Raw genomic sequence first — 16260 nt, 5'->3', positions numbered from 1 at the left:
ACTTCTTTTTTTAAAACAGGCAAACTTACGTGTTCTTTCAGGATGATCTTTTTTCCAAACCTATTCCTTATCTTCAGATCCTTAAATGAATTTCTCAGAGTGTTAGCTGAACTTTTGTACTTTAAATGTCTTTTTGACTTAGTGAAGTCTCCAGGCTTTGCATTCTCCCAATTCTAAATAAATCAAAATTTGGGAGGATAGGTTGAATAGAACAAGAAATCAAGCACATGACATCCTTGTTTGGGATGCTTTTCTATTATCTAGACTTTTTTGGGAGATAATTATAAAAGCAAGTTCTTTGCAAAAAGGTGACATTGAATTTCTTATTTTATTGATTTTTTTTGGAAAAGAGAAAAAATCAATAAACACTTTTGTCATTTGTGAGACTTGGAAATATTTCTGTTATAGTAAAAATTTTAGTATTTACTATAATGAGATGCACTGTGATAAAATTTTGGAGATAAATATTTAATCATTTTGACTACCTACTTTAAGAATTATAAACTTAGTATGCACAAAAAGTTAATTTGTGTGGATTATGCATTTGTTTTAAAAACAATTTCTTTTCCTTCTTATAGTTGTAGCTAGTTGTTCATATGTTTGATTCCTTAAACCCGTTTTTGGGAAGATGATTTAAAATTTTTTGAAATATTTTATTTATCATAATTACTACTCAAAAAAAGGGTTATTTAGCTTCTAAAAAATTTCCATGTACAGTCACACCACATATATATTTAAAGAATTGAAGAATATCGTAAGTGGAAGAAGTAGAAACTAAAATGTGGACTCTTCAGTGAAGTCTATTTGGGTTTTTCAAGGTTCTTTTTTAAATCAATGGGATGGATTTCGGATAATGTGAAATGGAACTTTGACAGTAATTTTTGGGCCTCTTCCTTGGTGCAAAACAATGAAGGCTATCTTCAAAACTAGTTTTTATTTGCCAAATGATACCATATTTGTCACTATATAGAGTTCATAATAAGAGCCTGAAAAACCTCATGTGTGAATATTTGCCTTTCATTTATTATTAATTCTATTTTTCCCAATTTATAAATTACTTTCTCATGAGGCATTGTGTGAATTGTATTTTGAGAACCTTAAGAGTTAGTGCACATTATTGTACCTTACTCATAAAGTACTCTTATCATCTGGGGCAGTTTAGTTCCTGTGGATGACATAAACAAACAAAACAACTTTTTACTTGTTACCAGAAAATGTGTGATTCTGTCTATTATCAATTAGAAACATTTCAAGAAAATATAATCAGCTCTTACTTATCTCTGCTGTTTAGCAGAGATATTAACATTTGGTATTAGCATTTGGCCTCCTAAAGTAACAGAATTTGCTTTTCATGGCTTATATTCCTCTCTTGTTTTTGCCATGTGTTTGTAATTGCACATGGGTGGTTTTCGATGATGCTATTTCTCCTAAGGTTTTATCTACCATGGCTACACAGGATCAGGACCAGCCATGTGGCAGCGGTAATGGTTAAGGAAGTCCTGGGAATGAGATAAGAATGGAAAGGCAAGCGGCAGGGCAGCATCAAATGAAGCCTTAGATAGTGCTCCTGGAACATATGACCATAGATGGTCCACAGCCTGTGTGATCAGGTTAATTCTGTAAAAAGACATAACTCAACTTTTAATTTAAATAAAAAAATGAAGTCGTTTTGTGAAAATTTCTCTGATAATACTCCTTTTTTATCCCAGTTCTCTGGTTGATAAATTTTAAATATATGGATTTATTTTATGATATGGTGAATAAGACTATAAATGCTAACTCTAAATGCTAATATTTTGTGTGCTTATGTATAATGGATAGGAAAAACAAATAAACTTATATTAAAGGATATGTATTTGTGTTAAACTTCAATACCAGTGCTCCAGGAGATACTTTTTTTAAAAATTATGAAAATTTCAGATTCATCATATAAATTTTAATTGGTCAATTAAAGGGAGGAACATATGTAAGAGGTATTTATAATTGCTATGACTTTTACCAGAAAACATTGCTATTTTCTCTAATTTATTTATTTTTCAATATTTGCTCAAGTTCTCTGATGCAATCCCCATAAGTGAGAAGCCACTGGCAGAACAGGACTGGTACCATGGTGCAATTCCCAGAATAGAAGCGCAAGATCTGTTAAAACAGCAAGGAGACTTCTTGGTGCGAGAGAGTCATGGGAAACCTGGTGAATATGTCCTTTCTGTATTTTCTGATGGACAAAGGAGACACTTTATCATACAATTTGTTGATGTACGTTTCCAATTTAGTTTATATTTTGATGTAGTTCATTGTGGTATAATCATAATAAAATGATGAATATTTTCTGATAAATACCAATAACACTTAAAAGCTGGCACTTAAGTTTTCTTTTTTCTGAATTCGTTAAATACAGTGCTCCGAAACTCACTGAAATGTTAATCTTATTAAGAAAATATATATTATAAAATATGGTAAGTTAAAAAGTTTTTACAAACTTTAAATGCATAAATATTTAAAATATTTGAAGTTAAATTTGAACATTGAAAATATTTTAAATTAAAAATAAAAAGAAATAATATGATTATCATAATTTTTCTTTTTTTTTCTGGAGAAACTTAATTATGAATTTTATGCTCTCGAGACTGGACCTTAAAATTGCTTTAAAAAATTGTACCATGAGAGGGGCTGGCTGGGTGGTGTGGTGGTTGGGTTCACGCACTCTGCTTTGGAAGCCTTGGGTTCACGGGTTCAGATCCCGGATGTGGACCTACACACCACTCATTGGGCCACGCTGTGTGTCCCATATACAAAGTAGAGAAAGATTGGCACAGATGTTAGCTCAGGGACAATCTTCCTCAAGCAAAATGAGGAAGACTGGCAACAGACATTAGGTCAGGCTAATCTTCTTCACCAGAAAAAAAAAAAAAGGGGAAAAGAAAGAAAGTGGTACCATGAGAGATTTTTAATAAACAAATTATTAGTGATAATGAAATTCCTTAATGAATGGGACAAAGATAGTTGGTTTTACGATTCATTTAGGATTAAGGTTTTTTTCTCTTTGTGTATAACTTATTGCTTGTTGGCTTTAAAAAGCAATGAATAGAAATTGATGGAAAATTTAAAAAATGATCTATTCACATTGCTTGTTCTAATACTAATTTATTGAAATTTAAGTATTGCTGAACTAATTTTTATGTTTAGTGTATTCTTTATTAAGCGTTAAACAAATGAAGAGTAATCTCAAAATTTTGTTTAACTTTACCTACTGAGAAATTTTTAATGTTTTTGGCATGTGAAGAAATTGATACTTCTATTTGTCATTTCAAATAGCATGCATTTTCAAACTGGCTATCTATAGGATTTCAGTTTATGTCCAGGCACTAAAGTAATGCTAGTTACCTTAAAAAAAGATGAAAATCAGAGGGTTTTAGGGATATATATATCAATATATCTATCTCTATATTATTCTGATGTGAAATTCACATACCATAAAGGTAACCATTTAAAAGTGTACAATTCAGTGACATTTAGTATATTCACATCAGTTCAATGACATTTATAGTATATTCACCCTAGTAATTATAGTTAAATGAAAATAGATGCCATTCAGATGGGTTAAAAGGAATAAGTCCATTAAAGTTTGTATTATAATTTTCACAGTTTGTTAATTTTGCTGGTTTTCAGACCTCAACCTCATAATCATATTTGCCTACTCTTGTACATCTGACCTACTGTTTCTAATAGTATATAATTCCTTATTTCCTTGGCAAACTCTTTTATGATTTGTATGTAACTTTAATTTATGGATGTGGATAACCTTCCCTGTTACAACCTGTGATCATGTTGACAATATTTATAAAATGATATGAGAATTGTAGAAGGAAAGATCATAGGTAAAGTATAAACTAACTATAACCTATATAAATGGTTCCTTCAATTTTATAAACTCTAAAAGTTAATATTTGTGAAATATGTCATACATTAAATAAGACTGAAATATTCCCCTTATTATCATTTCTAGTTTAAAATGTAACTGTAGGAATGTGAATTAGTGTTCTTAGAAACAAAAAGGAAAAGGTCTGCTTGCAAATTATCACTTGTCTTTAGTATTGCCATTTTGTTTAAAGTGACTAAAGGTACAGCAGAATATATTCTAAAAATAAGACATTGTTACAAGTTCACATTTGAAGATTTTACTTGACTTCATCTGTCATTGAAATTTTGCAAAGATCACTATTAAAGATGAGAGCTTGTATTTAAAATCCTCAGGTTTTCCATTGCCTAAATTTATTTAGTTCACTTTCAGTATAAAATATTGAGCTCTTCAATCAATTGAAAATAGGAGTTTAAGTGCTTGGACAGTTTTTAATTCTTTTTCACTTTGTATTGCTAAAATTATCCTTTTTCCAGGGGGTTGGCCCCTTGGCTGAGTGGTTAAGTTCGCGCGCTCCACTGCGGCGGCCCAGGGTTTTGCTGGTTTGGATCCTGGGCGTGGACCTGGCACCACTCATCAGGCCATGCTGAGGTGGCATCCCAGGTGCCACAGCTAGAAGGACCCACAACTAAAATATACAACTGTGTACTGAGGGGATTTGGGGAGAGAGAGCAGAAAGAAAAAAATAAAGAAGATTGGCAAAAGTTGTTAGCTCAGGTGCCAATCTTTATTAAAAAAAAAAAAAAGGATTATCCTTTTTCCTTCCTCATATATCTGTTGCCTGGAAGGGGTCAATAAATGGGGGAATTTATTACCAGGTATTTGATGATTGCCTGTTATATTCCAATCAAGGAGTTTTAATTCAGTAGTATATTATAAAAGCTGTACGTAAATGAAAGGGACCAGTGTCTTAAGAGAGGAAGACATAAAGAAATACGGGATTTTAGAGAATGGAAAAAGTATCAAATAGTGGATCAATGAAAAAGCACTGGACTCGGAGTCAGAAGACTTGGCTTTCAGTCCCAGCTCTGCACTTTACAAGCCCTGGGTTTGGGAACTAATGGGAGTAATAGCTTATATAGTTATTGTGAGAATCAAATTAGTGAACATGTACTTTGTAAGGTTTGAAATGCTATACAGATATTAGGCATTTTTACCATTGTTTGATGAGTTTGAGAAAAAATATAAATGTACTTTGTAAGAAATATCCATGTAATTGGAAAAGTTAATTTAAAAAATTTCTTTTTGGTTCCTGTGAAATTTACTTGTGAAATTTAAATAGTAATGAAAATGTTGTTTTAGAATTTATATATTTAGGTTTGAGGTATTCATTGATCACAAGTAATGTCATTTTTAGCAACATTGCCTCTGTCAACTAGAGTCTAAGATGACAATTATTTTGAATCTTTATTATTGTATACATATCACAGTTACTTTTTAACATGTGAAACTCTTTGCATACTGTGAACATTATGACTGATCAAGATGGACACAGATATTTTCAATTTTTATATTTTTTATTACTCGACAGAGAATACCTGTTATTTTAGCTAGTTCAAGCAAGAACTGTAGTTTTTACTGAACATTAAATATATTAATTTCATAAAGCCAGATATATTAAGCTTAATATTAAGTAGATATAAATCTAAGAGTATCTGAATCTCACAGTATAATTCTAGTGTTATTTACCGACCTCTTCCATAGTTACTAGCCTTTTATGGTGCTTGTTATAAAACCATATTTAGGGTTTGTACCTAAAGCTATTTATTTTGTGTTGTAAATGTTGACAGATTTTTGTAGAGGTTCAAATAGCTTTGTTCCATTTGATAAGTAAATATATAATCAAATCCTTGGTTTTGTATAAGATAAAACAAAAATACATGTGTTAAAACAAAAGTACTCCAGAAAGAACTTTTTTATGCTATTATTAATAGGAAAGTCCCAGTGCATATTTCTCTAATTTGTTTATCTGACATGCAATTGCTAAACAGTCATTTTTGTAAAGTGCCCTGTTATGCAGTGTAAGGAGATGAAACTGAAAAATATATGGCCTAATTCTCAGTGAGTTTAAAACCTAGAAGGGGTGAGACATTAGCAGAATACATGAATATTAAAGATGCAGAATTAGGGATGATTGAGTCAATAAATTTGAATTAACATGATGAAATGAAAAATAATACATAATATTTTAAAATAAAACGGGAAAAAATTCTATACATAATGGCATTTCATCATCTTTTATTTCTTCATTCGTTCACTCAGGAAATACTATTTGAGTGAGTACTATGTAAGGGCCGGGGATATGGGCCAATAAAACCAAACCACCTCCACTTTTGTGTGGAGTATTTACTTTGTGAAATTGCATAGGTCAGTGTATTAAATCATCACTTCATTCAACAGATATTTATTAGATGTCTGTCCTGTGCTAAGTTCCACTTTGAGCTGATGGATTTAGTCTCTGAATGTAACCAGATAGGTTTATTTTGTTTTGTTGCCACAATCTCTAGGCTGTTTGAACTACCTTTTAAATTCATGCTGTGGGTCTTAAGGAAGACTAAATGAAAATGAGTAGAAATCCAAAACTTGTGTGAATGACAGTTAATTTCAAGTTTGTGGCCTTATTGTTGTACACTTTGGATTATTTTAACCATTCTACTCTAGTTGGTCAAGGACTCAAGAAAAGGCAGTAAGTACCTTGAAGTCAAAATGAAACAGACGTAAGATGTCATTTTCTGTGCTCCTGACACACAATTAGAGACTTAGGAAACTTCCTTCTTAACAATAAAACAAAGCCATTCTAAAACTTTAATATTAATTTCTAGGAAATAATAATTGAGTGAGTACTTTTTAAGGCCCGGGGATGTAATGATGGAGCTTACAGTCTACGGGGGGAGGGTCATAGCCATTCTTATACCAAGGACTATGTATAGTTATAAACCGCAGTAATGCTTCAGTCAAGATACGCAATGCTATGAAAGCTTTTAACTGGGAAACTTAAGGAAGTTAAGTTTGAGACAACATCTGAAGAATGAATAATAGTTAGCTAGGAAAAGCCATACCAAAACCTTATTAATATTATTCTCCAAACTCCCCAACAATCCATCCTGTGTACTGGTTTAATTAGTTATTTGTAACTATTCAGTGTCGATTTTATTTTGAGAAAGCTAAAATTTATATTTTATATTTTCATTTTTAGATATTTTACCAAAAAAAGGAGTGTTTTAGCCTTTTGTTTTTATTCAGCCTTTTGTTTGTATTCAAGTTATTAATCTTAGCCTCTTCCAAAATGATTTTTCTTTCTTTAGGTTTTCTTCTTTTCTTAAGCCTGCCTATCCTAGATTGTTTTTCAGGAGATCCACTCAGGCATATTCTTTCAAATTATACATTCATCAAATCCTCTTCTTATTTTTGTGTGCTGATTCCATTCTCTCTGACTTCTTTGCATAATAACAGTCCTCTGGAAATATGTATAGCAACCAAATCTGATTGTTTTTTTCATCTATGTGCATGATTGATTCTTAAATAGCACACTGATAACTCAGGAACAAATTCTCGATGTACTAAATGTTTTAAAAACAAAAGTAATATATACTCAGTGAAAATTCAGAGCTATGTATTGTGGAATGTGTGCTTCACATTAACACCCCCTTATGGGTTCAGTGTGTATTCTTTGAGATTTTTAAAAATATATTCTAATTAAGTTTCTATATAATTTTTATTTTACAAAAATTTTCATACTGTATTTTTTATTCATACTTCTCATTTTTTTAATGACATAGTATATGATATTTAAAATGTAATACAAATAATCAACAAAATGATCTTTGTAGAAATTTATTCTATACTACTATTTTTTATTGCTTCTTTTGGAATTCACATAAGTGATTATTAGTAGCAAACTTCGCTCCAGAGAAGGCTCTTATTTAAAAGTTAATCTGGATTCTCTCTCTTAAGAAAAACTTAAAAAAGAATCCATCTGTGTGTGAACCTAACCTCAGGTCATCTGAGCTATAAAAAATTTAATAGATCTGTGCAAGGTCAAATGTAATAGTCAGGATTTTGAGTGTATCAAGAAACAAGCCCTCAACAGTTTTAGTGAATGTACTGTTCTTGCCCTTTTAATTGTTTAGACAAACTTTATAAGCATACAGTCTTAGCATCATTTTTAGACTCAGTACTTTGTCTTCATCTTTAAGAAAGTGAGCTGATTGGTTTTGCACTCTGTTAGGATTCAGACCTTCATTGACGTTGGGGTGATTGGTTTAAAAAAATAGTTAGCATTAATTTCTTATTTCAGCCCATGAAGGAGGCACTGCTGCTTGTATCACTCACTGTATTAGTCCATCATGATTACTATGTCAATGGTAGAAAACTGCCTTTAAATTAAAAACTAGATATGTTCTTAAATTAAGAAAGGGAAACTGAAATTCCTATTATTTTTATTTACTGTTTCTCTAGTTATAAGAGATATGTTAGAATTTTATGTAAGACATTATGACACTAGTGGCTGTTTTGAAATTTTATTCTGTGTAAACTTCATCTCATTATTTACTTTTTATTAAACATTGTACTTTGATGTCTTGAGTTGGCGTAAGTGTGTGAACTTTCCAGTATTCATTTCTAAGTTACATTGTCTTACTTGTCACTTTAACTTTACGGTCATTTTATGTGCATTGCATTTCATTCATTCACACATGTTTATTTATCCAGGCAATATATGCCAGGTACTGTTGTAGACCATGGAGATACTGTGATGAAGAAAACAAATGTAAAAATTTATGACCTCATGAGCTTATGTTCTAGAGGAAGTGATAATAAACAAGATAAATAAGTAAAATATATCTGATATTAGATGATGATAAATATTGAGAAGGAAAATTCAGTAAGAAAAAGTAGGTAAGAAATTTAGTTGGAGTGAGAAAATGGATATTGAATATTGTATAGGGTGGCCAGAGTCGTCTGCACTGAAAAATTGACATGTGATAAAAGATGGACGGAAGTAAGGCAGCCATTACCCATATGGCCATCTGAGGAACCATTTCAAGCAGGAAATGTTAAGGCCCTGGGGAAAGAATGTATATTATATGTTTATAAAACAAGAAGCAAATGAGTGCAGCTGGTGGGCAATGAAAGGGAGGGTAGTGGTTAGAGATGAGGTAAGAGAGATGATAAAGACTTTATTCTGAGGGAAGTAAGAATTTTGAGCAAAGTAATGGGATGATCTGTTATAACAGGAACTCCTAGCTGCTATGTTGAGTAGACTGAGGGAGAAAAAAGGGGAGAAACAGTATTTATATATTTTAAGTTTATTGAGGAATAATTAATTGGCAAATATAATTGTATATACTTAAAGTGTACAAGATGATGATTTGATATACATTGTAGAATGATTACCAAGATCAAGATAATTAACACATCCATCACCTCACATAGTTAACTCCTTTTTTTTTTTTTGTGGTGAGAATGCTTAAGATCTACTCTCAGCAAGTTTCAAGTATACAATACTGTATGTTTGCTTGAAATATTGTTATCGTTATTATCGTTGTAAGTTCCACATTCTACCTTTTATATTTCTTCATTTCTTAATCAATTTCATGTAAGAATGCCTTCTAGGATATTTGATTATTTACAGATAATCATTATTCCTTGAAAAAATGTAATTTATCCTAAGTGTTCTCTGAAAATGTTTCTTTTCATATATCTAGGTTTGTAATTATTTTTGTAACCCAAGGTTTATTATTTGTATGGTGACTTAATAATTGAGTGTGCACCATGTGCCATATACTGGGCAGTGCTTTGCATGTTACTACTTAGTCAAGCCTCACACTTACTGTGTGAGGAGGTCCAAATATTATTTCTGTTTTATTAATGAATTAGCTGAGACACTGAGAGAACTTGCTTAGTACATTGCACACCTAGTAATATATTAATGTCTTCAGTGTGAAATATTCTTAAGCATCATTGCTAATATATCATAGCTGGTCTGGCTGCTATATATAAAAATTCTTTACACAATTTATTAACAACTGCTCTGAATTGACTATAACACAAATAACATTGAGTTAAATTATTTTCTATAGTTAAGTGTTAAAGTAAGCTAATGCACGTTTTGCTCCTCACTTAATGAAACAAATACTTATTTAAAAAGTTGTATATAAATTAAATTCTGGTAAATTGAATATTATTTTCTACTATTGAAAAAGAGCTTTGAGTTTTGTATCTTTTAACTGTGAAAGTAATCTTCCAGTAATGTAAGAAATGTCCAAGTTTAGAGAGTTTTGAAAGTTCTTATTTCTTAACAGAGTTTTGTTAAAATAGAGCACACTCATATCTGTATTTGTTCATATCATCTGTATATGTACAGGTGAGCTCTTTGTGAACAATCAGGTGGAACCTTTGATTACATTGCACTACATTGCAGTGTCTGTTGCATTGAAAAGTGTGGCCAATAAGATATTTTTTCTTTGCTATATTTATTGCTATCAGTTCATCCATATGATAGTTGACCTGCATGCCTCCTTGAAATGTGAAGACAGAGGAAATGAGTCTTGGCAGAGTTTGGGAAAGTGTTACTTGACATTATGAAATCAAAAAGTGCTAAGAGTTGAGCATGCTGGTATCTGTAGTTTTGTCACTGGTTCATTTTATTTCTTTATCAAAGGAATGTAAGTGACTGAGTGTTTTTGGTGAAAGAATAATACATAAGTAACCCCAGTATAGAAAAATCAATTTATACTGTATTGATAAATAAGAAATAAATGATCATCAGAGATATTCTTAAAACATTTATTACTATGGATATACTTCCTCAAACATTTGACATTATTTTTCACCTTGAAAGTTTTATCAAATGAAACATATATCTAAACATATTCCTTGTTCTTTAACTCAAGTGTATCCCATGCTTTATTTCCTTTGGTTATCATTTTAGCAAAATGCATTCCAGATCTATTTGTTAGTTTTTCTTTCTCTTCCTTTCTTTTTTAACCATTTTGATTATGTTTAATCGTTATGAAAATTAGTTTATTAAGGCAAAGGTAAGTTTTTTTAGCATATTGAAGTTTTATTTATTTATTTATTTTTACCATCTTAACCATTTTTAAGTGTATAGTTCAGTAGCATTAAGTACATTCAGATTATTGTGCAACAGTAGTTTTTCTTAAATGGAACTTGATGTATTGATGCATGTAGTCCTGCTGAAGCAATGTTTTCATATTTATTCTACTTTATTGTTCTTTCTCTAGAATATGTATCGATTTGAAGGCACTGGGTTTTCAAACATCCCTCAACTTATAGATCATCACTATACAACAAAACAGGTCATCACGAAGAAATCAGGTGTAGTTCTGCTGAATCCTATTCCTAAGGTAGGTGCATATATACGCTTTTTTCTTAAAGAATGTTTTGTGATTTTTTTTGTACTTTGTATACATTTCTCACAGTACATATAGTTCTTAGATTATTTGTAGAAGTTTGGAAACAAAAGGGCTTTGTGATAACCGCTGTACAAATATAGTTGAAGCATGGAATTTTCTTGGTTTTATTAAGATGGGTTGCCTTTTTATTCAGTGTTTCCTAGGTTATGAATGGTCTGGGTTTTTTCTCTTTCCCAGTTTTTCTTGAAAGACCTGAGGCTTTTGTTCATTTTATAACGTTCAGACTTTGAAAGGTTCAGTGTATAAAAGATTCTGAGATGTAGAAGTCAAAGAAAATGTCTAGCAATTATGAGTAAATCAGAATTTTAATTTTGGATGTTAAGTTTACAATATATTATAAGACACTGGAACTTTTAAGAACTTTACTACTCTTAAAGGCAGTAAATCCTAACTTCCCAGTGTGGAGCCAGGCAGCTGAGTGAGAGGTTGTTCTGTCATTTTTACCTCTAAGATCTGTCACAGAACACATTAACATTAGTGCTTTAAGAGATTTGTGAGGTAAGGAATGCGTATGAGGAAGGTTTGTGTTTTGAAGGTAAATCTGTGGGGCCTGGACCACTGTGGAACCATGGAGTTGGCTTAGCTTCTGAGCACTTTTGATGTTTAAGGAATTGGGTTGAGGTCGGCAAGAGTCCTTTTCTTTGGGGGCCATCAACTATGAAGGACAGTGTAGAAATAGGAGTCATAAAACCTGGTAGGTAAATATTTGCTGATTTGGTTTTTATGTATATAAGGGTTGATTTTTAATATGAAGCAAATGTTATTCCCAAGAATGCTAGTGTATAATCCAGATTCATCTGAGGAAATTTCAAGAACAATTGTTATATTTCCCTTTGTTAGTCTAGAACATAATGTCTGTATTTGTACTTAGATTATATTATTCAGCCTTTGCTGAGGGATTGAGCTTTAGCATTCCTCCCGCAGAAGATTTAGAGAGTCAGTTGCTAAACACTAATTCTGTGGCTAAGAATTAGCCTTCTTATATAATTTTCTAGAATTATGAGATTGGGTCATTCTTTATTACTATTTTTCCATTTACCTTTTTTTCCCATTTTAATTGCATAAAACCCTATAAAAATTCTCCTTTAGACTGGAACAAGTTGTCACGTTTGTTTCTCTAGTAAAAAAATGCTATGAATGTATCCTCTTTCATCAATGAATAACTGCTATTGTCTTGCAGAATTCTAACAGCTCTTTAGGTAAAGTGATCTTTTCTTATGACTTCATTTACTATTTATACATCAGTGACTTGCAAATTTCTATTTCTAAGTCAAGTTTATATCTTTCTCTAAACTAAGATTTTAATATTTTTCACCTAAAACTGAGTTTATCACCTTTAACTCCAAAATTTATTCTTTCTTTTTTAGTGAATGGTACCACTAAATATTCAGCTGCTCAAACCGTAAACGTAGGGGTCATGTTTGACATCTTTTCTTTACCACTGCCCTCCCTCCAACACTTTAAGTGACAGAGGTTTTGTGTATTTAATTGTACATGTGAAAGTATGAACTTCAATTCCAGTTTATCCCAGTATGAAATAAAATTCAGTGTAGTGAAGATACTTTTTACTGATATTAGATTAACAAGATATACAGCTGGGTTTTCAGAGATACTGATATCCCATTTTATAAGCCAACCAAATATTTGTATTGTCTACTTGATTAGCCAGATCTAAATTGAGAGACCAAAGCCATAAAAGAGGCACATAAAAATTCAGGTCTGGGCTTGAGTAGAAATATATAATTTCAAATAAAGCTATATCTCTCACTATATAAAATTTTCCATGAAACGAGACCCCCTAAATGGAAGAAATTCTCTGGGCTGTTACATGGCCAATAATTCTCTTTCTCCCAAACCCCCAGCACTGGCTGTGGAGCTGATTGTCTCATGATTTTATAGCACTAGCTATGAAAATAACTGTAAACTGAAAGCTGTAGAAGATTAAGAGGCTATATAAGATTGTTTTATGAGGTAGAAATTTAAACTTTATCTAGCTATTACTCTGATCTAAAGTACTGATATTTGAACTATGCAAATCATTATCTCAGTTTGTTATAAATGTTGTTATGCACTTGATTTAAAGAATCATGTTACTCTTTTAAAAGAAAATCACAAAGCAGAGGTTGTGAAAGTTAGACAATTTTCAATGATGAGTGGAGAACAAACTGGTATGGATTTTGTTATGGTGGTATTATCTGTTATGTATCTTCCTTTGAGAAGTTATTTGTGCTCTTATAACTGGAATCTATTTCTTGATTTAATTTGTGTAAGAAGTTAATGCCTTTGACCATGCAATGTGCTGTAAAATGTCTAATTCCATCTTGCCAGACTTCATTTTTAGCTGCATAAGGAATGCTATTTTAGTCTCATTATAATTTGTTTATATCATCTTACTTCTGTCTTTCCACTTATTTCTTTATTTCTCATGAAAATATATCATCATAATGCTAAGTGGAGTACACAATGGCCAAAGTAGTCTCTTTCTTATCTTCAGAGGTGTGGGATACTAGACAATCTAGAGTGAGAGAAATTATTTAACTTTCTCATGATAATAAAGCTGGTGAGTGCCTGAGCCATTCATCCCTTAGCCTCCACTGACTGATTTCTCCTCCACTGCCTTCCAAGGCCTGTGTAAAGATAGGGAAGATGAAAAGGATTGTTGTAAACGTGGGTTATTGATCACTGATTATCATCACCCTTATGTTAGCAAACACATTGAGTATGCACAGGGCCTGTTCTTTACTTACTTTGGCTTGTGTTCAAATGTTGCTTCATCAGATTCCTTTTCTGTCTACCATGTGTGAAATAACACCTCACCCCCTTATGTTTCCCTCTCCCCTTCTTCATTTCTCTTTGTTACGGTTGTCTCTACCTAACATTATGTTATACGATGTATTTTTAATTGTCTCCCCCAAGTTAAATGTAAGTTCCATGAGGGCCAGAATTATGTTTAATAATCCATGCAGCTGTATCCCCAGTACCTGGAACGGTGCTGGCGCATAGTAGGCATTCAGTAAATATTCTTTGAAGAATTGAATTCATCGAGCAATTGCTAGAAGCCAGGTACTTGCTGAGCTTTTTATATGTGTTATCTCATTTAACCCTTATGTATTCCTATGAAGTATTATTGTTAACCCCATACAATATTACTTTTTTATTAACCCCACACAATATTATGAATGGGGAGATGAAGCTTAAAATGATAAATGACTTGCACAAGATAACACACTTCATAAGAGGCAGAGCTGGGATTTAAGCCCATGTTCTTAACCACTCTGTCTAGATTGTAGAGTCAAGACTTTAGAGACTAAACTTTATTTTAAGGAATATGGATGTAGGTTAAAGGGAAAAGAAGTATCTCAGATTCTGTAAAATGTTGAATTGAAAAAGACTTTAACATATCAACAACTATAATAAAAGTCTCTATAAAAGGAAAATCGTTAAACAGTAATATTGGGTGGGCAGAGCTGGGATTTGAGGTAAAATATAAGATTTGGTAAAATACGGGTAAGAAAGACATCTAGTTCAACTGCAACATGTAAATGTTGCCTTGAAAGTTTATTTGCCATGTTGGCTTAATATTTCTTCAAATTTAGCTGTTTTTAAAAAAGAAATTTTCTGAATGAAAATTAAAGTTTATGATTAAATTCAGGTGAGTTAAGCAGCAAGCCACTTAGCTGAATCTTAGACAAATGACTTACCTGCTAACTTAAATCTAGTAACTGTGGCTTTTTGTCAGAATTTGGTATAGGATGCCAGAATATCAGAGGCATACTTATGAGAGGGAAGTCAGTCTTTCTCTGACTGAAACTGCTAACTTGTCATGAAGGGACGGATTTGTGGTAACGGCACTTATGATCAGACACATGCAACAAAGAACAGTTCGTAAGAGAGGAAAGCTGTACTTTTAATTAGGTACTCGATTCATTTTTTCAGTTTCAGATCACTTAAAGACTGTTTTACCTTGTACTTAAGTAATATAGCTTGCTTGTTCCAATATTACTTTTAATGATTTTCCTTTTTATTGAGGCTTATGATACAGTTTTTGATATATTGAAGTTTTTTTCAATTTAATATTTTATGGAATTAAAGGGCCCTTCTTTTCCTCAAATCTACATCCATGCTCCTTATTTAATTGGATTATTAAAATAACTTAAAATTTTAGTAAAGAGAAGATTGGAAAATAAATGTGATTCAGTATTTATTTGTTTAGCAAATATTTGTTTAGTACTCACTTGGTACTGGACAGTGTTCTCTATTATGTCAGAGTGCAGTAAATGCGATGAAAATGTAGCAGATTGAGGAGATAATGACTGTGATGATGAGGGCAGGGTTTAGGTGGGGTGTGTGTGTGTGTGTGTATGTATAAGGAAGAGCTGCTTTTTTAAACATTGTGACCAAATAGTCCTCCTAGTGAATTTTGAGACATGTGAACCAAACCAAGGAATTATCTGTATGGTTATATGCAGGGGCAAATGTAAAATTAGTTGGCAGTTGGTACAGCATGAATACTAACCTATGAGAACAGATACCAGTTCTAAACTGATAGAGCCATAGTGGTATTTACTGGCTGAATATCCTCCGTAAGTATCTGGGCAAGAGTGTTCCTTGGTATAACTGAAGAACTGCAGAGGCTAGTGTGGCAGAAGCAGAGTGGTCAAAGGCAAGAGTGATGGGAGGTGAACAGATTTGGATTAATTTAATAACTCATATATATTGTCTTAAAAGATCAATTGTTTATTATATAATTTAAGAAATTCACTTTATTCGAGTAAAAACTCATCATAAAATTTTACAAGTGTTCATAGTGAGTCTCTTCAAAACAGAAGAATTTACGTTTAATAGTGCTAGTGGATTTCAAGGCAGTATTTTTGTAGTAATGTGGCCATCTAAATAAGGTAGAGT

At 31.9% G+C, this 16260-nt stretch overlaps 1 protein-coding gene across 11 annotated transcripts in view; it reads left to right on the top strand.

Moving 5' to 3' along the window:
* The window catches only part of FER (FER tyrosine kinase), a 435477-nt gene that overhangs the window by 189337 nt on the left and 229880 nt on the right, over nt 1-16260 (top strand). For 8 of the 11 annotated variants that reach the window (XR_011505916.1, XM_014843218.3, XM_014843209.3 and 5 more), the window contains 2 exons: nt 2053-2256; nt 11164-11286. Coding sequence is in view for 9 of the 11 variants with exons in the window: in XM_014843218.3 (XP_014698704.1) it covers nt 2053-2256; nt 11164-11286 (327 nt within the window). In the remaining 2 variants the exon portion in view is untranslated. Of the gene's footprint in view, nt 1-2052; nt 2257-11163; nt 11288-16260 lie in introns of those variants that run through there. The other 3 variants (XM_070517625.1, XM_044780082.2, XM_070517627.1) reach the window with 2 other exon arrangements.

The sequence above is a fragment of the Equus asinus genome, chromosome 9, assembly GCF_041296235.1.
Source record: "Equus asinus isolate D_3611 breed Donkey chromosome 9, EquAss-T2T_v2, whole genome shotgun sequence".
NCBI classification, from domain to species: domain Eukaryota; kingdom Metazoa; phylum Chordata; class Mammalia; order Perissodactyla; family Equidae; genus Equus; species Equus asinus.
The sequence above is the reverse complement of the archived record's forward strand: the minus strand, read 5'-3'. Positions and strand labels throughout refer to the sequence as shown.